The sequence below is a fragment of the Chionomys nivalis genome, chromosome 10 (assembly GCF_950005125.1).
Source record: "Chionomys nivalis chromosome 10, mChiNiv1.1, whole genome shotgun sequence".
NCBI classification, from domain to species: domain Eukaryota; kingdom Metazoa; phylum Chordata; class Mammalia; order Rodentia; family Cricetidae; genus Chionomys; species Chionomys nivalis.
Genome location: NC_080095.1, coordinates 4,396,983 through 4,422,160, shown reverse-complemented (window position 1 = coordinate 4,422,160; position 25,178 = coordinate 4,396,983). Strand labels below are relative to the sequence as shown.

At 39.3% G+C, this 25,178-nt stretch overlaps 1 protein-coding gene across 1 annotated transcript in view; it reads right to left on the bottom strand.

Annotated features, from left to right (window-relative positions):
* Positions 1–8,221: 8,221 nt before the first annotated feature.
* The window catches only part of Sp4 (Sp4 transcription factor), a 65,119-nt gene continuing 48,162 nt past the window's right edge, over positions 8,222–25,178 (bottom strand). Inside the window, exon 6 of the mRNA XM_057782695.1 lies at positions 8,222–13,927. Coding sequence (XP_057638678.1) covers positions 13,680–13,927 — 248 coding nt within the window. The 3' untranslated portion in view covers positions 8,222–13,679. The remainder of the gene's footprint in view (positions 13,928–25,178) is intronic.

Here is a 25,178-nt window from a genome sequence, read left to right as displayed (position 1 = left end):
AACTCACAGAAACCACAACCATGTCTTCGGTTTGTTTTCTTACAGCCTTCATCATCTAGCACAGACCCTCTAGCAGCATTACTGTCCAAATATTTGCTAAATTGGCTGGGCGTGGTGGCGTGTACCTTTAATTCCAGCAGTTCCGAGTCAGAGGCATGTGGATCTATGTAAGTTTGATGGCAGCCTGCTCCATATAGTGAGTTCTAGGCAAACCAGAAATACACAGTGAGACCCTGTCTCAACAAACAAATGTTTGCTAAATTAGAAAGGACACCTCAGAGACAGAGAAGGAAAGGACTTCTGAGACCAGCAAAGCTCTCATTAGGACTCAGAGTCTCCTGAGGGGAAGGGGCTAAAGTTATTTATAAAAATAGATTAACGAAATGATAGAGGTCAGAGCAGGAAAGCAGATTTTCTTCAGGAACTTTTAATTTTTATCTCCAGGGAAGGAATGAGAATAAACCATTCAAACAATATAAAGGAGAAAAATTACAAGGAGTGTGGGAATAATTACTCCTGACTTTTCTCCTCAGTGGTAATAAACATCATCTTTCTATTTCTGTCAGTTACACATCAACTGGAGGCCAGATTAAGAAAAAAGATTGCAAGTCCTGTGCTGGGAAGGGAGGTAGGGGGGTAAGAAGGATTTGCCATGGTGAAGGCATGGAGGCAATAGATGGTGACATTCATCTTTACATTTGCTAGAGCTGAGCAGTTTATAAAACTCTGCTCTGTAGGATTTGTTGTTTAGGGGATCAGGATTGAAGGAGGGCACCCACGTGCTTTGGTCCAGCAAATCTTCGATTCCTTTGTCTGTGTGTCCCCTTTACCATTCACTCTTGTGTGCACATGACAAGCTTTCTTCATGGGCTATGCATGCTGTTGGCTTTTTTCTTTAATAACTCTAATATGCTAGTGATAAATTTTTCCAGGATATAGAATATTATATGGAACTAGAATATTTTCAACCTTCCAAGGACAAATACGCTCTTATTGATGCATGAAATTTCACCAGCATAGGACCCGTCAGCAACTACCAAAAGCAATCTCGCTCATACAAAGACCACATGCACCCCCACTGCCTACTTAGAGTTGCTATGATTAAGAAACATGGACAGTTAAGATATCCTGTCACTATGGGACACAGAAGATGTCAACAGAGTTGTCTCTGTAAACATGTTTGTCCTAAAATGAACAAAATGACTGTCTTTTTTCCAATAATTTATTTTTATTTATCTGCATTGGTGTTTTGCCTGCATGTCTATCTCTGTGAAGGTGTCAGATCCCCTAGAATTGAAATTACAGATGGCTGTGAGCTACCATGTGCTGGGAATTGAACCTGGGTCCTCTAGAAGATCAATAAGTGCTCTTAACAGATGAGCTACCTCTCTATCCCCTAAGATGCCAGTCTTAACAGAAGAAAGGAGGTTGGTTGTTGTCTGGGTTTCTATCCTGCCTGGTTTCTGCCCTCCCATCAGGTCCCATAGCTGTTTAGCTCCAAAGAAATCACACAGAGGTCTATATTAATGATAAACTGATTGGCCCATTAGTTCAGGCTTCTTATTAACTCTTTTTTTTCATGGTTCTTTTTTTTATTTTATTTTTTACTGAAAAAAAATTTTCTGCCTCCTCCCCGCCTCCCATTTCCCTCCCCCTCCTCCCGCCCCTCTCCCCCTCCCCCCACTCCTCTTCTCCTCCCTCTCCAGCCCCAAGAGCAGACAGGGCAGGGAATCTTATTAACTCTTATAACTTATATTAACCCATTATTCTTATCTATGTTAGCCACAAGGCTCGATGCCTTTTTCAGCGGGGCATCACATCTTCCTTCTTCTATCATTGGAATAGGACTGGAGAGGGAGCTTCCCTCTTCCTAGAATTCTCCTGTTCTTATTGACCCGCCTCTACTTCCTGTCTGGTTGGCCCACCTATACTTCCTACCTGGCTACTGGCCAATCAGTGTTTATTTAAAACATAATTGACAGAATATAGACAATTGTCCTGCACCAGTTGGTAGGTGTTGAAAGTAAATAAAACAACTTAAAATGTAGTTCATGGGTCCTGCAGAGTACATTGTCCCCTCCTCCCATTTTAGTATCTTCCAAATTGGTATCTTATATTTGTGGTCATTTTTTTCTCCCTCTATACATCTTCAGTAGGGCTTGCTTGGTATGGTCAGTGAGAGGAAATCCCGGTGGAGCATCCTGTGAACATTGTGTAAGTGTCAATGCTCTGAATGACCCAGATGATGAAACTGACTGAAAACTGAGGACTCATGGGATATTAGTTATCTACTGTGGTCTAATAAATCACTCTCCACCCCAAACATAGCTGCTTTGAACAATACCCAACAAATCATATTGCACTGATCAAGAATTCATGAGGCATTCTGTTAGGCATCTCTGGACAGAGTCTCACAGGTTGAGACTGCAGTCACCCTAACAGTGGTATGTGATGGGATCAGGACTCTCTGGAAAGACAAATCCAAGAGAACAGCTAAGAGGGAGGCCACAGTGATTTCTTATGATTTAGTCTCCAAGTGTCTGGTCTATAGACTGTATTCTATGTTTTAGAAGCAAGTCATTAAGTGCCATCTACACTCAGCAGAGGGTGATCAGTCTCCATCTACTGAACCCTGGAGTATAAAAGAACGAATATGGCAGCTTAAAACTACCACTCAAGAGTAGACATAGGGGCATCCCAGCACTTGGGAGGATCAGAAGTTCTAGAAGTTCTTTGATACATATGAAGTTTGAGGTCAGTCTGGGCTACATGAAAATCTTAATAAGCAGTGAGAGGGAGGGGGCAGAAAGAGGGAAAAGAAAATTAACATTTCAATGCTGCCCTGCATTTGGGACAGACATTGAGGCAAAATGCTTGGGAGTCCAAGGTCTTCCTAGGCTATATATCAAGTACAAGACCAGCCTGGACTACGTGGAGACCCCATCTCAAAAACAAGACAAAGAAACCAAAAGTCTAACACCCAGACAAAAACATGAATGGAAATTTCAGCCCTGGTATGAAGGAGAACTTTCATGTTTTCATCATGTATGAGAGCAAGGCATATAGAAATGTGTAAATATCTAGCAAGCTTTTTCAGAGGTATAAATGAAAACATTTAGGCAATACTGTAACATCAACGATGAGGCTTCTCAGTGGGGGCATAAAATTGTGTCCCACATTCAATAAATAGCAAAGAAAATTTTGGAAGAAATCGATCTTGTTTATCTGTTACTGTTGCGTTTATTAACTATTTCTCTGATTTACCTTTTTGATGGAGGTGGTTCTTGTATTTTATCTGTTGCTTTCATTGGTTAAGTAATAAAGAAAACTGCCTTAGCCCATTTGATAGGCCAAACCTTAGGTGGGTGGAGTAAACAGACAGAATTCTGGGAGAAAGAAGCTGAGTCAGGAGTCGCCATGATTCTCCCACTCCAGACAGATGCAGGTTAAGATCTTCCCTGGTAAGCCAACTCGTTGTGCTACACAGAATATTAGAAATGGGTTAGATCAATATGTAAGAGCTAGCCAATAAGAAGCTGGAACTAATGGGCCAGGCAGTGATTAAAAGAATACAGTTTCCGTGTAATTATTTCGGGGCATAAGCTAGCCATGTGGGCGGCTGGGTGCCGGGGACGCAGCCCTGCCGCTCCTATTTCAACAGAGTGGCGCCCAGCGTGCTAATGAACTCCACGTAAAACCTGAGAGGGCTTAAAAAGGAGAGAGAGAGAATTTAAGACAGCTTTATGCTGTTTGTGGGTTGTGTGCGGCAAAGAAATTGTCCTGACTCAGCAACAGGAAAAAACTGGCTGTTTTAAAATGCCGGCTTTCTGGGCTGTGCCGCCATCGCGATCTCTGTCTGGCTCCTGCGGGAGAAAGAGTCTTTGAATGGAGCATTTGGAGTGAAGTGCTACGGCTTGCTTGATGGCAATGTGGACTGCTGTGTGCCTGGAACTGTGTGTGACTCAGGGTCACCAAATTGTTCTGATGCAGGAGCAGCTCAGCTCCGCCATGAGGAACTCTGCTGGTCTCAGGCAGGAACTACCATAATTACCATAATAACAGCGCAGTTAAGATTTAGACTGGGCAGGACACAGGCAGTACCATAATACCTCTAAATGTTGCAACTTACGTTTTTAAGAAGCGCTTAACATTTTAAAAAATGCTCCTGGATAGTAAAAAAATTACAGATTCACAATAGAACTGATTCAGACACTGTTGGATGAATGTACGTAGGCTTGAGAGAGAGAAAAAAATATATATAAAGAATAAAGTTAATGTCTTAAAAAAAAGGGTAAAGTCTTTAAAGAGACAGAGTACAGATAGTTATAGATTAAAAGAAATAAAGAAAAATAAGCCACGTAAAAATGGAAAATTCACAGAGAGTCTGGATACTTTGTATTATTGTGTTTTCTTTAAAATTTTTGACTGTAAAGGAGCTAAGTACAGAGAGACATTTCATTATATGGGCTGCCAAGCTAAACCAGAATGGATATAAGGGTATTATGATTTCAGAATATGGGTCTAAGGATATGATGCTTTGGAGAGGGTCTTTTGTTTTCACAGAGGATGAGACTCTGTGGATTGCCTCTATACCAATATGGTATGATAGACCACGCCCTCCTGAAAGGTTGCTGTGAACACCTTCAAAAAAAATTACTTCACTCAACTGCCAACTGAGTTGACCCTGGCACACAGGTTATACCATGAAAGACCTAATTAACGACGCCCCCATTCAGCAGGAAACAGTTTGGAGAGAAAAAACTGCGCCCATGTTCCCAAATATTGTTTATAAATTTTTTTTACATTTAAAGGGGGATATGATATAGATATGAATAATTTGCATTGGTGTGGATTTGAAGGTCAATTTTGTTATATGTATATGCATATTTCTAATCTTGATTAAGGTATTATGATTGTGTAGTTCATTTAAAAATGTAATGTATATAGGTTGTTAAAGGATAATCATCGATAATTGTCAAGCTTTTAGTCATGTTAGTTAGATTTTCTAGATGTGCATAGATATATTTCAGCTAGATAGGCATTCTTCATATCTTTCAAAGACTGCAGAATATGGCATTTAATGTTTTAATAACTTAGGGCTTTTTATGAAAATGAGACACATCTGCTCCTGACAGCACCAATCTACTTCAAGAGGAAGATGGGCATCGAAGAGGCTCCTTATGGAGTTTGATAGCCATTTGGGCAAGAAACTGCTCTTGCCTGGACTGTTGCATAAACTGGACACAGAGAACCCTCAGAGAGAGGACTACTGAACTTGCCTAAAGGTGAGATGGTCTTTCGGGGTTCCTGACTCATAAAAGAGTCTGCAAGACATTCTGCAGGACACAGCAGAAAATGACTGAACTGTCTTTGAAATTTCCTGCCTCATGGAAATGTCTGCTGGATACTATGGGCCTGAAGGCTGAAGACAGATGCCCCAATGGTACAAAAGAACTTTGGGTGACTGTCCAGGCAGCAAGATGTCTCTGTCATTTCTAGAGTTTTGGATTTATTGTTTGCATAGGTAATATTATATCCTTCTGGAGTCTTTGATGGAGTTGAAGAATAAATAGTTATAATTTTCATTAGTTATGATAAAAGATAAAATAGATATAAATATTGTAACTGTAATTCTTGCTTGATAACTGTTTTGTTATATGTAATTTTACTATGTTAAAGTTAAAGTCTTTTTTGTTTAAACAGAAAAAGGGGAAATGATGGAGGTGGTTCTTGTATTTTATCTGTTGCTTTCATTGGTTAAGTAATAAAGAAAACTGCCTTAGCCCATTTGATAGGCCAAACCTTAGGTGGGTGGAGTAAACAGACAGAATTCTGGGAGAAAGAAGCTGAGTCAGGAGTCGCCATGATTCTCCCACTCCAGACAGATGCAGGTTAAGATCTTCCCTGGTAAGCCAACTCGTTGTGCTACACAGAATATTAGAAATGGGTCAGATCAATATGTAAGAGCTAGCCAATAAGAAGCTGGAACTAATGGGCCAGGCAGTGATTAAAAGAATACAGTTTCCGTGTAATTATTTCGGGGCATAAGCTAGCCATGTGGGCGGCTGGGTGCCGGGGACGCAGCCCTGCCGCTCCTATTTCAACACCTTTTAAAATTGTTCAAAATATGACAATCAGATCAATTGGCATCCTATGCCAATTTTATGGGAAGTTTTGAGTCAGCCCTAAGGATTTTGAAGGAAAATGACCTCTGCCCCTCTTTTCTTGATTTTCATGTTTAAGCACAATGCTATGTAAAAGCATGGGCTTCATCACAAACTTAGTTTAGCAATTAAATGGATGCCTGATGGACTGGGCTTTTCCATTTAAATATTGAAAACAAGGGTATAGATTGAGCATAAAGTCATCTGGGATCATACACTAGTTATTAAAATATTGAGAAAACTGCACACACCAGGAAGTAACAGACACTTTTTCTAGTCCCCAACTCCACTTTAACCCAGGATCCAGCAAGAATGGGAGAGAGGAAGAGCAGTTGCTCTGGGAGCCTGCTTCTGTCACTATGCACAACTCCTCTGCCAAATGGACTTTGTGCTTTGTGCCTCATTAACTTCTTGCCTGTCACCCTGGTCTCTGTTTGCGTTGCTATAATAAAAATACATAAATTAGGTAGCTTATCAACATCAGCAATCCCAAGGTTCTTGGTGCTGGGAAGCACAAGATGACGGCCCACAGATGCTATTTTCTCTGTGTGCACTCACATGGCAAAAATATCCAGCTAGCTCTCTGGGGCCTTTCACAAGGGTACCTCTGGGACAGACACTTGTCAAATTCCCATCTTGACACATAAGCTCCTTAAAGATTAAGTTCTAACATTAATTTGGGAGTGACCTCAATATTCAGAACACAGATATAGAAAAAGAGAACCCATAACTGTCTTTATAATCTCGGAATAGGGTAAATGGGTTTGACATCTAAATACAGAGGAAATCTATTGTTCTGCCTTGCTACATAAATTCAAGATCACAGCATGGACACTGGAACGAGCTGCATGGGCTTCAGGGCTATGGCAATATTCCAGCTTAACCGAGGAAAATTAATACAGGAGGGCTGTTTGGATCTCCTGAAAAATGACACTTTGGGATTATCCTGAATGCTGGAGTGAAAGACATTTTCTATTTTCCTAAAAGACATACATATTTAATTCACAAATCTAATCAAAATTCCATTAGAATAAAATATATGAGCAGAAGATAAGCATTCTATTTGGATTTTCAGGGGGAGTCTTAACTCATATTAATATTTTCAAGAGTTGCCAAGATCACAGATTCAAGTCAGTTTAATTAATAGTTAAAATTTGCTTTTACCAGCAAGATAATTCTCTTCCTAAAGATACAGAAAAATGCCTGTCTCTGTAAAATGATTACTCTAAGAAATCTGCCAGGTTTGCTTATTTCTTCCACTTTTTCTTGAATATGTCTTGTCACAAATGGGTTGTAGGAGAAAGCACTTCCAGTGATTTGCAGAATCTGTGGACCAATTTACATAGATGTCTAATACAAACCACCATCCACATCGTAAGAAACAACATAGACATCTAATACAAACCATCATCCACATCGTAAGAAACAACATAGACTTCTAATACAAACCACCATCCACATCGTAAGAAACAACATAGACTTCTAATACAGACCACCATCCACATCGTAAGAAACAAAGGCAAATGAACGAGAAAAGCCAAGGACAAAAATACTTCAGGTTCTTTAAAGAAACTAATAGAGGACCACCAAATTGGGACTTGACTTTCCAGTAATGGTATTTTTTCTGTCCATGAACTCAGAAAATAGTCCAAAAACTCATAAATTTCATTCTTACAATGCATCTTCCCACAAAGCACAAGCCAGTGTAAAGAAAGCTGTAAAGACATAAAGTGATTGAGTTATAACCAGCTACACTATTATTGAATTTGGTATGTCTTTTTTGTTAGCTTGTTTTCTTTTATGGTATTTACTCAGTAGTAGTTTTCAAACCTGTTAGGTGATCAAATACTTAGAAATCATGATGCCTTTTACATTGTGCTATGAATTATTCATATATTTAATTCCAGCATAAAGTTATATAAACTAGAAACAATTTTATCAGCAGAAAATATTAACTTTATTATAGCTTCCACATCACAAAAATACTACTATAAATAAAATATTTATTAGACTGAATTTCATAGCAAGATAATAAATAACACAATTTAAACCGAGCCAACCACCTAGGAAGGTAGGGCGCAAAGAATAATCGTTGCTCCAGGCATCTGTGCAGGCTCATCCTGTCCCTCGGTGGTGTGGAATCCATCTCTGGATGAGCTTTCTCAGCTGTCTTGAAACCTGGGCATCCTCACTTGCCCTGCTTTGACTCCTCCCAGGAGGCACCATCTCAACATGCTTCAGTAACTTCAGTCTTGTTCCCAGTGTGACATGTCACTCCAGAGACTGTTGTCTCGCACACTAGCTCAGCTTGAGAAAAAAGGAGGTGAAATGGATAATTCTCGCTGAAGTTTCCTTCCTGTCTGTGCAGTTTTGAGTTAGCTTTGCACCGTGGTGCTCCTATTCCAAGCCTCTGGCTGCTCAGTGCCCCCTGCTGGGTTTGATGGGCTGTCTCCCCAGATCCCAACACAGTAGAGGTGTGGCCTCTGTGAGGTTGTAAGATCTTAAAAATGGTGAACTCCTGAAATGGTGTTAGTGCCCTCGGGCTCGGGTTGTCAAGGCAACACATGAACCAGGGCTGGCTCACAACAGACACTGAACCTCGGGCGGGCCTGTTTCTACTGTTCACAACGCATCCAGTTTATGCTATTTTGGGACAGTAACAGGAATGAAGTACCTTCTTCTAGGTTACTGACTGCAAATGCTGCTGCTTACCAGGCGCTTGGTGGGCTCACTGACAGTATCAATCAAGACTGTGCAAGGAAGGGCAAGATGCAGGAGGAGTAACTGAACACTTGGATCAGCAACCACTAATCCAGCCTGAACTCTGGCTTCTTTTCCAAGTGCCATCACCATGGAGATAACTCCATTAGTAACAGCCCTTCATGCTTTCCTCCGGCCCTTCCCATCTCTCCTTTCCTGGACTGCTTCTACTATTTCCTTTTGGGATCGTGCTCAGGTATCCAAAAATAAATGATTTCACTGCCACCTGCTACTAAAAGAAGCAGAACCCAAGGCCATGCCAACCAGAAAAATCTTAGAAAATGCCTTTAAATTCTTACAATACAATTATAAACTGATGGAGCCTATTATGTACATTACAGCACAAACAACAATCCCTGAAGAAAACGAAGAATTCCACATCTCTTCCTGGCATCTGAAGTCATTGTACCCTTTAATTAGTACCTGGCCTTTTAGATAGGGTAAGCTATGCGAAACACAAGGTTGCTGACTTCAAGGTCATCTTTAACAGCAGCGCTGTGGACTACAGGTGCCACATTATCGCTCTGAGCACGGCTTCTGCTCCACACCAGTCTCATGTCAGCAGCCTGATTGTGACTGATCCCAGCTTGTTCATGCGGTTGACATTCCTAGTTCAGAAACCAGACCATCACTGTCTTCAAAGTGAAAGTCTCAGGTTTTGGGTTTCATCTTTGCAGGCAGGGCCATCCTGATGAGTACATGCTAATCTTTCAGGAAACTGAAACATACTAGTTAGGGGAGGGATGAAAAGAGGAACAAGCAAACAAGCCAAACAATTCCAAGTGTATCTTTGGGAACTGAAGTTAAGCTTTGGGCTAAGAACCACCCAGAGGGAAAAAGGACAGGCATGGTTGAACAAGCCTGGTCAAGATGGGTACCTTTACTTTCGACATGAGATCTTTTGACCAAGTTGTTATTTGGTGGGGGAGCATACATTTAGCTGTCCCTTGGTTTGACCACTGTTAAGGACACATGCTCTGCATGTACGTAGTAGCATAGCCATGCCCTTAGGCTGTGCTGTCCAGCTATGTACACACACAGACACCACCCTACCGACTCCACGTTCAAACACTACTGGAGCCGTGTGGGCAGCTCACTTCCCTTGGTGCCTAACATCCTGCAGTTCTCTCCAGCAGATCTGCTGTATATAGACTTGGAAATGTGTCCACTAAAGTCACACTGAAGTGTATTCGTAAGGTTTTTGTGAAACATGAAAGTCTGCTAGAAGGAAAAGCAGCTCTGTTCTCCTTTACAGACCTCCCCACATCTAGGTGGTCTACACTTCTACATACTGCTGTGGGCTTAAATATTATTTTAATTTTGTTTTCTAATTTTTAGATCATCCTACTATTTCCTAACATTTATTGCTTAAAATTATTTAAATGAAGTGTTTCTAAATCAAAATTTAATTTCCATAAATGTCTACAGCAATGGCCACAAGTTAACATGCAATCTAAGCTGGAGTTCTTTGGTGGTATATTGAGAAGAGTGTTGGTCAGATCTGAACACCAGGATTAGGAAGGGTTGCCAATACATTTTCTAGTGAGAGGCATTTAAATTTTCAGTGTTCACTGTGATGAGAAGGTTGATAGTTTAAACACTTTATTGCTGCTCTATGGTATACATAATTAAATGAAGCATGTTCAACCCAAGGGGACTCTAAAAGGTTACTTGCAATTGTTACTGCAGGCAACAACTTGTACATGATTTTATTTCCAAATCCACAAAAAACAAATTTTATACAAATCAGCACTGTAAAAATGTCAATTACAGCCCCAGAGGCTTTGCTGGCAGAATAATTGTCTAAATTCTAGGATATGGGAAAACAGGTTCTTCTTTTTTTTTGTATTCATCTTTTTTTTTTAACCATTTTCTTTTTTACAAAAAATTTACAAGTGAAATGTTACTACGAAACTTTTTATAAGGAATTTTTGCAAAACATTTACATTTTACCATCAACTATTTCTGTTTTAAAATCATTATGTAGATTTAATACCCTATGCTGCACATCAATTTATGTGGGATGACAACTTAGTGACATGCATAAAAAAACACCACAAGGCATTAAAATGGAGACTCAAATACAAATATTGTTGCAATAAAACAGTTATAAAATTGAAAAATAGGACCTAAACATCATGCTTATCTAAGTTTGACAAATTAACTTTTTCTCCTAGATTACACACTTTTATTACTGCTCTCATGAGTGTGATAAATAATGACAACATCAAGTTCTAATGTAATCAGCAACACATACACAAACTTAACCAAAGAAAGTATACTGTAAGAGAAAACTATTCTAACACTGGAGTTCTACCATGATAAATACAGAGCTCTGCACTGATAATTTTACAAAGAAAAGCTTCAGACCGGTGGCAAAGAGAATGAGCAGTGAAATGCCGTTAACAAGACTCTACTGCACATCTGTGCCCTACCACAGCTATATCCCACGGAGTCAAAGGACACTGAAATTTACGACTGCTGTACGACAGAAAGGTGGACTCAGAATGGTATGCAGAACAGACTGTCCAAATATTTCTAATTTCAGTGGTGAAATGTGTGTGCTGACTGATTGTTTTATATACCATAAGGATGTCCAGATTCGTCTGATTCATCTACAATAGGCCTCACTGTTGGTGAGGATAACTTGCACTTCGGATGAGCATGAGTTGCACGAAACTGGCTCGGGGAATAGTGATGCAGAGTGCTCATACTTGGTGCGAACAACAAAAGTATAGCTTGGAGAAAACATGATTAAAACATTAAGAAAGTCTCTTTGCATAAAAAAATTTATAGCACTGATTGTGTAGCATGATAGATAAAATATATATTTGATGTTTCAGCTCCTATATAATAAAATTAAAATTAACACTACCAAATGCTCCTCTGTACCAAACAAAACAACAAACTGATCCTGATGTTTTAAAGCCAGATGCATCAGTTGTTAAGAGTACATTAAATAAAATATACAAAACAACTTACAAAATTCAACTCAAATTTAAAGACTTTGTTACAAGTCTACAAAAGCTTTAAGAAACTTGAAATTTATAACCACAGTGTAAAAATTTTTTCCTTTAATCTCAAAGCTTTTTTATACAAACTGAAAGCACAAAAGGCCTTCAGTTTTATATAACGCTACAAAGGGCTGGCCTGAAGTGTACATAGTGTAAACAGTGATCATTACAGTATTTCTCCTTCATCAAAAAGACAACAAACATCATGATTCCGGAAGAGAGTTCTCATGAGCAGTATTTTTCCTGAAATAATAAAGAATGCACAAGAAAACATATACCTATCTTCAAACCAATAACAAATGAATTAGGTAAAAATTTTAGTTTCCAAATGGTGAGTTTCAATAGTTATGATTCTGTGTAAGCACGCTCTAAAAACATTAAGTGTCTTACTAATGTTTAATCTAGTAGAATAATCCAATTGTTTTCATATGAAATGTTTGGCCATCTTTCCTAATAAGACACTGTTCTCTAAGACCCTTGCACAAAAAAATGAAATATATTTTCAGTCGCTATTTGACTGAAAAGTATTCTGGTTTTCCAAAAATATTTTTTTTGCTTCATAATATCATTTTTATTATATATTTGCTAAGCTGTCTAGACCTTTAGGGAAAACTTTGTTATTGATACAACATAAAGACATCACTGTGATATAAATTCTTACAAGCCTAACACAGTACTAGAAATAAAATTGGATTTGCCAATTTTTAGCAAAGGAAAACAAAATTATAATGTAGTTAAAAATAAATTTCTGCTGACCTGAAAAAAGTCTGATAATTCTTTCTTTGGCTACTAAGTCAAAGCATAAAGAATACTACACATTGTCAGCATAACTCATATTTACAGAATATGAAATTGCATAGATTTGTAATCTATGCGAACATTTCCAATATGAGCATTTAAAATGAAATTTTGCTACTGAACACAGGGTTAGGCACACAGTCAACCCTAACTTCAAAACTTGTTAAACTGCTTCCTCTCACCTTTTTGAAGCTATCATGATTTCTGTTCTAATAAATTTTCCCCCAGCATTTTCCTAAATTTTCAATCTAAAATTTAATATAAGATTTAGCTCTAAGGTCCTCTTGTGTCTCCGAAACGGAGAAAATAATTGGGCTTCACTGATTGTCTGCATACACACTACTATAATGTAGTGGTGATAAAAACCCGAGATAGATCTCAGGTTGGTATTTTGGAACGTAACCTAATTCAACTTTTGAAGAACTTTTGATAGTTAGAAAAGACGGCCAAAACTATTTTAAGTGGATTTTTTTTCCCAAAAACCAAGCTAAAGAAATACAGTATTATCCCTATTGTCATATCACAATCTGTTTTCTGTGCTAGAGAGTAAAAGAAGTGTGTGTCAATTATTACTGACTAGACTTTGAACAAGGTCCTTCCAAACAGATTAAGGCCCAGCCTGCAAAGGTGTCTCTTTAGACACGTCAGCAACTGGGACATTAGAGGGAGGGTCTGTTTAAAGGTTATGTGGTGTATTTCCAAAGACTACAGCAACTTATAACATGGAAGAAATACTTTTCTGTTTCCAGTATATTGGTTTTCTTTTTCTATTTTTAAAAATTCAACACTTTATGCGTTGAACCAAAAATCCCCGGAATACGTAAAGATTCCAAGGTGCAGATGCGATTTCCCACTCTGATTTCCACTTGACCAGCCCATTTCCAGATTTCAAAGGTGTGTAAACTTAAGTGCAGCACTAGAGGTCTCTGTTATAAATAGCGTTTCAGAATTCTTCCATGTTTGTTGAAACATTGGGAGTTGCTGGATTGGAATCTTGAGAAATGGCTGCAACTGTGACAATCCGTGGAGAGCCAAGCACCTCTGTGACAGACGAGTCCAGTTCTCCCGAGGTAACAATGGCAAGAGCTGTCCCACCTCCTTTCTTATTCTGGTGAGTTTTCACATGTTTGGAAAGGTGATCACTCCGCATAAACCTTTTAGAACATTCTGGACATTCAAATCTCTTTTCACCTGTAAACATAAGAAGTAAATGAAATTATACACACATTTTATTAGATGAAATTTTAATTTCTAGTAATTTCTCTTCCAAGAATATTTCACTTTTATAAGTTATGATATATAGAGATATGCCTAGTTTGAGTAGGGACACAACATTTTCTTCTTGTTTTTAGGATGGTAAGGAGCCAATCCTAATTCAGAGCCTTGTTCAGGCTTGTAGGCAGCTCTCTACCACTGTTATCTCTTAGCCCTTTCTAGTTAAAACAATAACAAAACAAACAAGCAAACAAAAAAACCTATCAAGCAAACAATGTAGAGGAAAACCAAGTGGCAGAGAATAAAAGACCTGAGCTTAACTTAAAAGTCCTCTTTTGCCATGAACTAGAGGGGTAAAAGTTGGAACAAGTAAAGAATCACTTTGAGCCTTAATTTCTCCATCTACAAAATAAAAAAGGTTCCTGATATAAGAGCTCTTGATGTCTCTACCAAAAAGCACAGTACGAAGGGAAAAGCCATGTGTGCTGTTGATAGCTGGGTCTCATCTTTAAACCTGAGATTTTTTTTTTTTAAGTTTTTCAAGACAGGATTTTTCTGTAGCTTTGGAGTCTGTCTAGAACTAGTGTTGTAGTTCAGGCTGGCCTCGAACTTACAGAGATCCGCCTGCCTCTGCTTCCTGAGTGCTGGAATTAAAGGTGTGCACCACCATGATCTGGCTCTTAGAAACTATTTTAAGATAAGAATTTAGTAGTATGCTAGGCGTTTATGAGTAAAAAAATGAGAGCTGGGAACATATACTTCAAATTAAATCCAGCCTTAAGCTTCCAAAGAACAATGGTGCTATTTTGATCCTTAAACATGTTTTCTACAAAATATAAGCCAGTTTTAATTATAATCACTTCTACTTACTAGAGTACAAATCAAACGTTCACTAAAGAGGGCAAAGGCCCCTCTCTTCTTTTTGAGTAATGGAGTAAGACACATGAAAGCTTGGTTGACTGTTCCATCCTGACGTTTACAAAGGCTACCTAGCTAACAGCTTTAGTCCTTCCTTTTACAACTGTTATCACAGTGAAATAGGGTTTTCCTGGTGGGAAACAGAATTTGGATAATATAGAGATTCATTTGTCTTTGTTTCCTTGGCCCTTCTTTGACTCGCCAAGAGAAAACCCACAATTCCAAGTTCTGGCATATCAGATGTTCCCCCATCCAGCCCTTGTCTTCACTACATTTACAATATAGAATTTTTCTTTTAAAGGCTAAATAAATGCACTGGAGAAAATTCTCAGAGGCACTGAAAATAGAGGCAGTAAATCACTAAAGCAAAGGAGTCCAGATATTATTAATGTTGACACTCAGCAAGGGTGAAAATTAAATACAATTGAGAAACAGTCTTGCCATCATTTACCATTTGACCATAAATGACTTGTTGATGACGTTCAAGCTAGAGAAACCGTGATGATCTAGTTTTAGATTTTGATTTTATAGATGAGTTAGTTTAGGCTCAGAAACTAGCTTGCCTGGAGAGCACAGCACCCACACACATGCTTCTTATGTTCCACCACAGGGCAACTAGACTGCCATCACCTCACAGCAGCCAAGGCTGAGTCACAGGCCAGAGGGCGATGGCCTGAGATGTGGGAGCCTTTTCTAAATACACAGCTGGAGATAAAGCTACATGGTGGCTGTCTAGCAAACACTTATTTAACTGCAATATTCATAAACTCAGTCACTTTCCAACAGTATTTGTTGAGTATGCATGGCACTGGCCACAGAAAGACTGAACATGTCTGACTTTTAACTCCTCTCTCAAAGCATCAGCCACCATGTACATCTATGAGTCCGGTGAGCAGTCCAGATAGTCTAGCCCGCAGCATTCCATGACAGATGGCAAGAGGGAAACAATGGTGACATGCTTAGTGGGGACTTCCCCAGCCTTTCTACACATCCATTTGGTTACTAAATTAACTTCAAGCCACAAAGGGTGGGCTAAAATCTCAAATATTCAAATTATATTGTACAAGGAAATGTACACTAGGGAAATGATTCCTTTTTTCTCAAGGTTCTTTTCCAGAAGTGTTTTTTGTTATATTGGGTAATAATTTTTTATTTCCTAACCTTCAGCAAACACCATCAGTGGACTTTACTTCAAGGAAGTAAAGAATGTTTATGTTAACTACAAATGATACAATTTTATAGACAAAATTATTTTAATTACTCCAGATCTACCTGAGCTTTCAGAATTTATGATCACCTTTTCTGATTAAAGCATCTACTTATCAAATCTGTTGATACTGGCTACTGTCATAGACAACATGGCTTATGAGGATGTGCATGTTCCAATCCCCAGAAGTTACACATACGTTACAAAGCTTAACAGCTGTGACTACATAGGTTATGGAATTTGGTACAGGGAAATTATTCTCAACTGTCTAGGTGGTCCAATCTAATTGCACCAGCTGTTCAAAGAGACCTCTCTGTATCCAGCATCAGAGAGATTAGAAGTGTGACAGGAACCAACCAGAGTTTTGAGGTGTTCCAGAACACATACGAGAAGAAAAGTACACACCATTCAAGAGCAAACACTGGCCAGGTGACCAACGGCAGGAAGCAGGGACCTGATCTAACTCCAAGGCTGAGCTGGCTGAGTGTGGATGGGCTTCAAGGCAGCCTCTTTCCCTGAAAGCCCCCACCATGCAACCCAGGACCCTGTGACCTAAGAAAACTAAAGGACAACTGCGTTCTTTTGAGCTGCTAAGTTTGTGTTGTTCTCTTCAGTTTTATGAACTTTTATAAAAAAGGCCAGAGAATCTTGTCAGATACTTCCTGTCTCATTTAAGTCTGTCATTTCTTATCCCATTACTGATCTGGTAAGTTACCTTTCCTAAATGACTTTCAGATGCTTAGATTTGTACACCTGGAATGAAGTCTACTTAGATTTGGATTCAGGATATTATTTCCTGGAAGTTTTTAATAACAAATTCTATTCTTTTTACAAAAGAAGGATTTTGTGATATCTATTTTCTTTCATTTTAAATTAATTTCAAGACGGACTAGGTTGGCCATAAGGGCTCCAGTGAACAAATCTTCAAGTGTACTCTCAGTGGTCCCGGGGCAGCTTCAGTGTGCTATCCTTGGTGCCCGCTCACTCGGCTACATTCCAATCCTATCTACTTCTCCATGAGCCAGTCCTGATCCTGGGCCATTCCTGGGTCATTTTCCCATTTAGAGTAGAGTCATGCAGCTCATCCATTTATGTCCATTTAATGTCTACTCTTCCTTCAGTGGTGGTCACACACTTTCTTGGTCAATGTGACTGAGGGACGAAGAAGATTCTCAGCAAATCCAACTTTGGTTCAGTGGTCTGGGCACAACCAGCTCAGCGGCACAGCATGTGTCTAGTCCGCGTGCAGCCTTCGGACCCACCTCTGGTAGCACAGAAATGACCCATGCCCACAGGCCTGGGTCGGAAGGGTTTTCAGAACTGTTTCCCTATTTCCACTCATTATTTAACTTCTCATTTTGGATCTCTTCATTTTCTTATTTCTTAAGGTGAAAAACATTAGATTACTGACTGAAAAAGAGGATTTAATGGTATAAGTTCCTCTTCATCTGAATCTTATAAATTATGTGATGAAACTTTGATTCAGTAGAAGTTATTTTCCAATTTCCCTTGAGATTTTCTCTTGGCTCATGGGAACTTAGAAACATGCTGTTTGGTCATTTTAGGCAAGTCAAAGGCCAGCATGGGCTACAAAGCCTAGTTTCAATTTCTGCCTCCATTTTCATTCTTACATTTTCTTTTCTCACTCTCGTGTGTGTATGCATATTGTGTGCACACCCTGCACACACACCTATGTATATACACAGGGTCTCAACTATAGAGCGTTAGCTGGCCTGGAATTCACTACGTAAACCTGATGGAGGAGTTAATTTCATTGGTTAAATATAGAAACTGCCTTAGCCCTTTAAGAGGACAGAAAATTAGGTAGGCGGAGTAGACAGAACAGAATGCTGGGAGAAAGAAGCTGAGTCAGAGAGTCGCCATGATTCTCCCACTCCAGACAGACGCAGGTTAAGATCTTTCCTGGTAAGCCAGTTCGTGGTGCTACACAGAATATTAGAAATGGGTTAGATCAATATGTAAGAGCTAGCCAATAAGAGGCTGAAACTAATGGGCTAGGCAGTGTTCAAAAGAATACAGTTTCCGTGTAATTATTTGGGGCATAAGCTAAGCCATGCGGGCGGCCGGGTGTCGGGGGACGCAGCCCTGCCGCTCATATTACAACATAGACCAGATGAGCATGAACTCAGAGAGAGATCTCCCTGCCTCTCCCTCCCTAGTGTTGAAGTTAAAAATGTGTACACTATGACAGGCACTAACTCTAGTTCTTGTTGATTAAGATGGTTCTCCCTTCACTTCAAGTTTCTTTCTCATAACATTTACTGTTTTACCATCAAGAACTTTTGGATATAAAAGTATTATCATGAAATATTTCTTTTGATGCAAAGTTGATGGTAAATATTTTTAATCTGATTTCATCTTTAATAAGTTTGTCTGGAGAGTACTCGTGCAGTCATGAGGAGCTGAATTTGGATCTTCAGATCCCAGCACCCACGTAACAAGTTGACGGTAGTCTGGCACATACCTGTAACTCCAACACTATAGGAGGGTGGTGAGAAGGGTCACTTGGGCTTGCTGGCTGTCAACCTAGCCCTGTGAGCCATAGGTTCAGAGAGAGACCCTGCTTCCAATGAATAATGCATAACGTGATAGAAGAAATATTTGGTGTCCTCTTCTGGCCATGCACACACACGAGTGTGCATCTACACAGTTAGGTGCATTGACCATACGTAGAAAACACGTTTTTGCTGTTGTTTTACTTTGTTCTGTTTTTTTGAGACAGGGCTTCTCTTTGTATCCCTGTCTTGGAACTCACTCTGTAGAGTAGGCTGGCCTTGAACTCAGATCTGCTTGCCTCTGGCTTCTGAGTGCTGGGATTAAAGGCATGTGCCACCACACCTGGCTTACAAAACACATTTTTAAAAAAGAACTATTAAGATACAGCCCGGGTTGGCCTGAACTTTATGAAGTAGCCCAGGCTGCATTTCCACTCGACTCTTTCTCCTCAGCTTCTCAAGTTCTAAGATTATAGGAATGTGCTACTACAGGTGGCTAAATGGTCCCAGTTTGCTTTCAATATCAAGGATATCCTCCCTCACTCCTCAACCCCCATAATTTTTAGGGGGAAGCTACTATCATTAAATTTCCATTTGCTGTATATGCATATACATATACAATGTGTCATTTTCTTTCACTGCCTTTCAAGATTCTCATCATCTTTGGTCTGCAGTAGACTGATCTTGTGACACACCTGGGCATGTTTTCCTTTTAACACTTCGCTAGGATTTAGCCAACATTTGGATCTCTAATTAATACCTAATATGAGAAACCTTGCCACTGTATGATGTTTTTCCTGTATCAACCTTTTCCCTTCTTTCCAGTTATATGAACTTTAGATGCTTTATTTCTGCCCCATGCATCCCTGAGGTCCAGCTCACTCTCTTGTTGTCTTATCTTTTCCTTTGCCTTTCAGACTCTAATTTCTATTGCTCTATCTTCAACTGCACTGCTCTCTTGTTACAGTTTCCATTTGGCTACTGAACATTTAGTCATTTCTTACTTTGAATATTATACTTTTCCATTGGGTTATGTCCCATAGTTTTAATTTCTCTAATTGCAAGTGTCTGCTTTTCCATTTCTTTTCATCATGTTTGCTTCTAATCAGTCCATGGACCATGGTTTTAATGGCTGCTTTAAAGTCTGAGAAATTCTTAAATCTGGATTATTTTAGCATCCTGTTGTACTCTGGACAATTGAGATATTATGCTGTGGAGATTATGAGTCCTTTAAAATCGTCTATAAAATGTTTTGTATGAGAAGAAAATACCTCCACTTATGTCCATTCAGATTCAGTTTCGTACTTCTTTTTTCGAATTTCCAAGTTTCAATATTAACTACTCTTTGAAAGCATTGTTAAAGGGCTAGGGAGATGTCTCAGTGGGCAAAGGCACTTGCTAGACAACCATGAGGACCTGAGTTTAAACTCTAAGTACAAAAAAGGAGGGGGTGTAATAACTGTGCAAGCTATAAGCCCAGCACCGTGGACTGGAGACAGGTGAATCCTGGGAGTTTGCTTATTAGCTAAGCAGCCTAACCACAGACTAGCCTAAACCATAAACTGCTGGTTCCGTAAGAGAGGCTATCTCAAGGCACTAAGACGGAAACTGACGCCTCCCTCTGGTTTTTGCATGTGTGTGCACGGATATACATATATGTGGATTTAGTGCATTTTCTCTGTCTCTGTTCTCTCTGTCTCTCTGTCTCTGTCCTCTCTCTCTCTCTCTCTCTCTCTCTCTCTCTCTCTCTCTCTCTCACACACACACACACACACACACACACACACACACACACACCACAGAAGGATAGGGAGAATGTGCACATGCAAGAATTAGGTGATGGTTTATCAGGTTTTGTGTCATTCTATGTTGACCCTGTGCATGCACAGCTTAGGAATGAGCTAGCATTTCTTTTGTTGTACACACAGAATTAGTGACCAGCTTTTATCTTTTTTCCCTCAATAGTTCCTCCGTATTTTTCAAGGCACAAATGTATCTTTTTTTTATTATTTCATCAACTAGAACGCCAAGTTTTATGGCCTCTTATAGCATCTATCCGTGGCCATAGTTTGAGCAAAAATATTGAGAGAAAAATAATGGTCATTCCACTCACATAGCATGGTAAACATAGTCCCATTTTGTGGATCCTCTTGCTAGAGATGTGAGCGTGTAAAAACCTTTTGGTATCTTTGTTGCCACAACTGCAATGGAATGTTGATGGGCCTGGTTTGGGTGCCCACTGGCCCCTTTTCTGACTTCTCTGGCCATATACACGGAATTTCTCTTATTTTTTTGTTGCTTGCACCTCTAAACACTAACCCATAGGATGGGGAGACAAAGTAGGTAGAACAATGTGAAACTTACCTGCACTGGGTACTTATTTAAGTTTGAGTTCACGCCTCAATTGTCTGCTTTGTTAATCCCATCATTTAGATAAGAAAACAAGCAAACTACCTAGTTATAAAATGTTAGCCCTGGTATCAAAAGGCTGATTCATTTTGGCTGGTGGCCAAGTCACAGGAAATAGTTCTGAACATTCTCCAAACTTATTGAAGCAGCGAGCAGCTACTTTCTGGGAAAAAAATTTAATGTATCTGTAGAGTTTCTGACCTTATCTATTTCACCAATTAATCCTTTTTCTTTTGTACATGAAACCATAGGCATTTCAATTATCAACTGTCCTTTCCACTTGAGCCTCTAATTACCTATACCTTTATACAGGATATTGTGAAACTCTCCGCAACACAAAGTCTACTGTAAACAGCACTTCAGGTGCATCTCTGGGTCTTTCTTAGCTGGTGAAGATAATAGATGTGGTTGAAGATGAAACCTCCCTGTAACGTTACTTATCAGAAATCATCCCTGGGTTGACTACTTCTGGGCACAATATAAATGGCCAATGAAATATTCTAAAAACATGGGCACCATATCTACAGTAAAATATTCACTGAAATGAGCTATACTATTACATGAAGTATGCTCTATGTACATCTATAATTATTATGTACAATAAACACTTGGTTCTATTCCTGTAATATTTTCCAATTAGCAGGAAAGGTAAATGTAATTCTTTACTGTTTAAGATGGCAGCATGATCATACCTGACTGCCTTCCCCTGAAACACCATTAGATTAGCAGTGACGGGGGAGGAGGCGGGGCTTAAATCTGCAGCATAAAACCAGAGGAGAGTCACAAACAAAACAATGACCGCACTGCATCTGAACACCAAAACAGTAAAGGGATGTGTTCTAGAACAGTCACTTCTGCATAGAACCATGGATGTCGAACCAACAACATAAAGTTTTGTTGTTTTTTTTTTTGAGGCAGGTTGTCCCTCTGTATGTTGTTTGGTCAGGCTGGCCTACCTCACAGAGATGCACCTTCCCCTTCCTCCTGAGTACTGCTGCTCAAGAACGAGCCACCAGGCCAGCCATTACTCACAAAATTAACCCGACTGTCATAAAGTCAGGCAAAATATTTCAGTGTATCTAAAGAGATACTATCACAGCATCTGTGGTAGCCATCACAGGGAGAAGAAAAAAAAAAAACAAAACACAGTGCAGTAATTTTCTCTAGCGACCAGGATGAGAGGTGAGGAAGAGCCTCCTTCACAAGTTTATGTACTATCGATTTTTAAATACTGTGCATGGATCATTACAGACTTTACATTATTTTAGCAAAGCTACTTTCAAAGGAGATTAAAAATAATTTTTTAATTGTTTTTTTACCTACTCACAGTCAATCAATGTGTTTCTATTGTGAATGATGGCTAAATATTGAACAAAAAGCCATGAATGATCAAAGCTTTTTCAACTTAAACATATTCAACTTTTAATCAATACTTATTTCAAAAGATATTTTTGTTTGATACTGTTTTCAACAAAATTAACAAGCACTGGCATGGCTATTTTCAACCCTTTCGAAGTCCTCTCTATAAGCACATCAACACAGGGCTTAGGAGTTTTGGTGCCAAACAGGTTTCACCTTGTCTCACTGCAGTACTGGGACCTGCACTTCCTGCACACTATGCCAGCATTCTACCACCAAGCCCTGATCTCAGTCCCTAATATGTTTTGTTGATTTTTAAAAACATTTCCTAATGGTTTAAAAAAGATTTTTGAAATAGTATGTGAAAGCAGCTCTGTCTGTGGAGGAGAACATACACTCGAGTGCCAAAACCCCTGGCAGCCAGATGATGGAGACGCTGGATCCCTGGAGCTGGACTTAAAGGTCCCTACACTGATGCTGGATGCTGAACTAGGGTCCTCTGTAAGAGGAGCACAGACTCTTCATGATAGGCATCTCCCCATATCCCTTAATACGCATTAATAATTTATATAGAATACTATGTATTCAAAACATTTGTATCAATAAGCATAAAGAACATCTGATTCTGAGTTACTAAGAGAGCAAATGATTACAATTTGGATCATATTAAAAAGGAGAGGGGAGAGAGAGGAAGGGAGGGAGAAGGAGGAAAGGGAAAGGAGGGGTGAGGAGGGAAGAAAGAGGCTAGAGATGTGGCTTAGACAGTGCATGCTTAGCAAGCACAAGCCCCTGGTTTAACGCCAAGAATGGCATAAGCAGGATGTGATGATGCATGGCTGTACTCTAAGCCCTCAGAAGGTGGAGGCAGGTGCATGAGGAAAAGGATACATGAGACCCTGTCTCTAAAAGGTGAGGCGTACCGTCAGTTATTAATATTTGATTCTGTAGCATTTATGTTTTGTGTACCTGTATGAGTATGGATGTGTGACACTGAAGACTTTACAAACACATCAATTCAAACAACTGCAATCACAAAGCAAGGCTTCAAGTCAAATGATAATTCTCCTCGACTTCGTTAACCTTTCCTCTGCAAATCCAGGGAGGAGATGGCAAATATTCTCATGTGGGCATACATAGCAGAGTCATTCTCAAGATCACACACAACATTGTCACGGCATTAGCTTTGAATCACATCCTATTTGATAATGTCAAGAATGAGGTGGCATTAGAAGTACCATGCAACACTAACAGATTTAAAAACTTGTAAAAACTGACGTTCACAGAGGTAATATAATGTTAAGCTCCTGGGCAGAGCAACATGCTCATTTGTGTTGCTACTCCATGGGCGTGCCAAGGTGGATCATTCCACGTTTGTGCTTTGTAATTTATTATCAACTGATGGTACTGGGAATGGAGCCTAGGGCCTCCGTCACTCCTAGTCATCCCCAGATACCGGAGATCACTTTCTAATCTAAGGACAGAGCTTGTTTCTATCTCATGGTGAGGCTTGCAGCAAATGAAGTAATACCTTCAAATACATAATAAATAGCACCTCCTAAGAAAGGCCAGTTCTAGGGCCTCCCACATCTCTAACATACAACTTCAGTTTCTGCAGGTTAACGCCTAACTTGAAACGTACTCAGGAAGAACCAGGTACTTTCTCAACGGAAGATTTCATACAGCTTACAGTAACTGAAACTGGATGGTGCTGGTACAAAAACTGACAAATACAAAATGCTTCGTCACAGGGGACCTAGAAATTAGACACAATTACAGAGGATAGTTTGAAAGAGATGTTAGTGCAAATCAGTACAGAGAAATAAACCAGTCAAGAAATGGCTTTTCATACGGAAAATATTACAGCCTTAGTTCATTCTCTCTCTCTCTCTCTCTCTCTCTCTCTCTCTCTCTCTTTCTCTCTCTCTCTCTCTTATATACACACACACACATACACACACGGGGCAAAAAACAACAACAACAACAACAAAAAAAAAACAAAACAAAAAACTAAAAGGAAACAAAATTACTCGTCTGGGCAATCTAAAGACCAAACTAGAGGCAAAGAACAAAAAACTCAAAGCTATAAGAATAAAAATGTTCCAATAACATCAAAATATTTTAGACTTGAATTTTTCATTAAAAAGGCTTTGCAGCGAAAAGTGTAAAACTTCTGTATGACAAAAGGAAACACAAAAACATGGGGTAAATCTGCAACATATAAATGACATGACTGGAAATACCCCAGAAGACAAATCAAGAAGAAGTAGGATGGCAAAGAAGTCAAACAAGCAACACACATAAAAAGATGTTCGATCTCAGGGAAAACCGTGAAAACTGCAACTTTAAAAAGAGAAACTAGTTAAAACAGATATGAACTTCTGAAGCCTTGGCACTCCAGTAGTGAGAATACATGAGCACCAACTTCTGACACCGTTAGTCAAGCAGAAACGTTGAGAGCCACTGTAGAGACACCATTAGCAAGTCCACATGCTCTGTGATCCCTTATACATGTCCAATGCTGTCAGCGCAGCAAAGAACTTACCAACAAGCAGCACTGCAGGAAATGATTTCATGCACTGTGGTTATCATGTGAAGGAACAGTGAAAACACTGCAGGAAATGGTTTGTTTGAAAACAAACAAATGTGTAATTGAGTAAAAAGGAAAATAAAGTACGCAGAATGATACTGTTATGTAACATTTTATGACCTGTATAAAACATTACTTTCTATGGAGACCCACAAATAGTATGCATGAGTATTAAAATACATTAGACACATGACACCAAAACACAGACCGATGGTGACTGCTGTTTTTGAT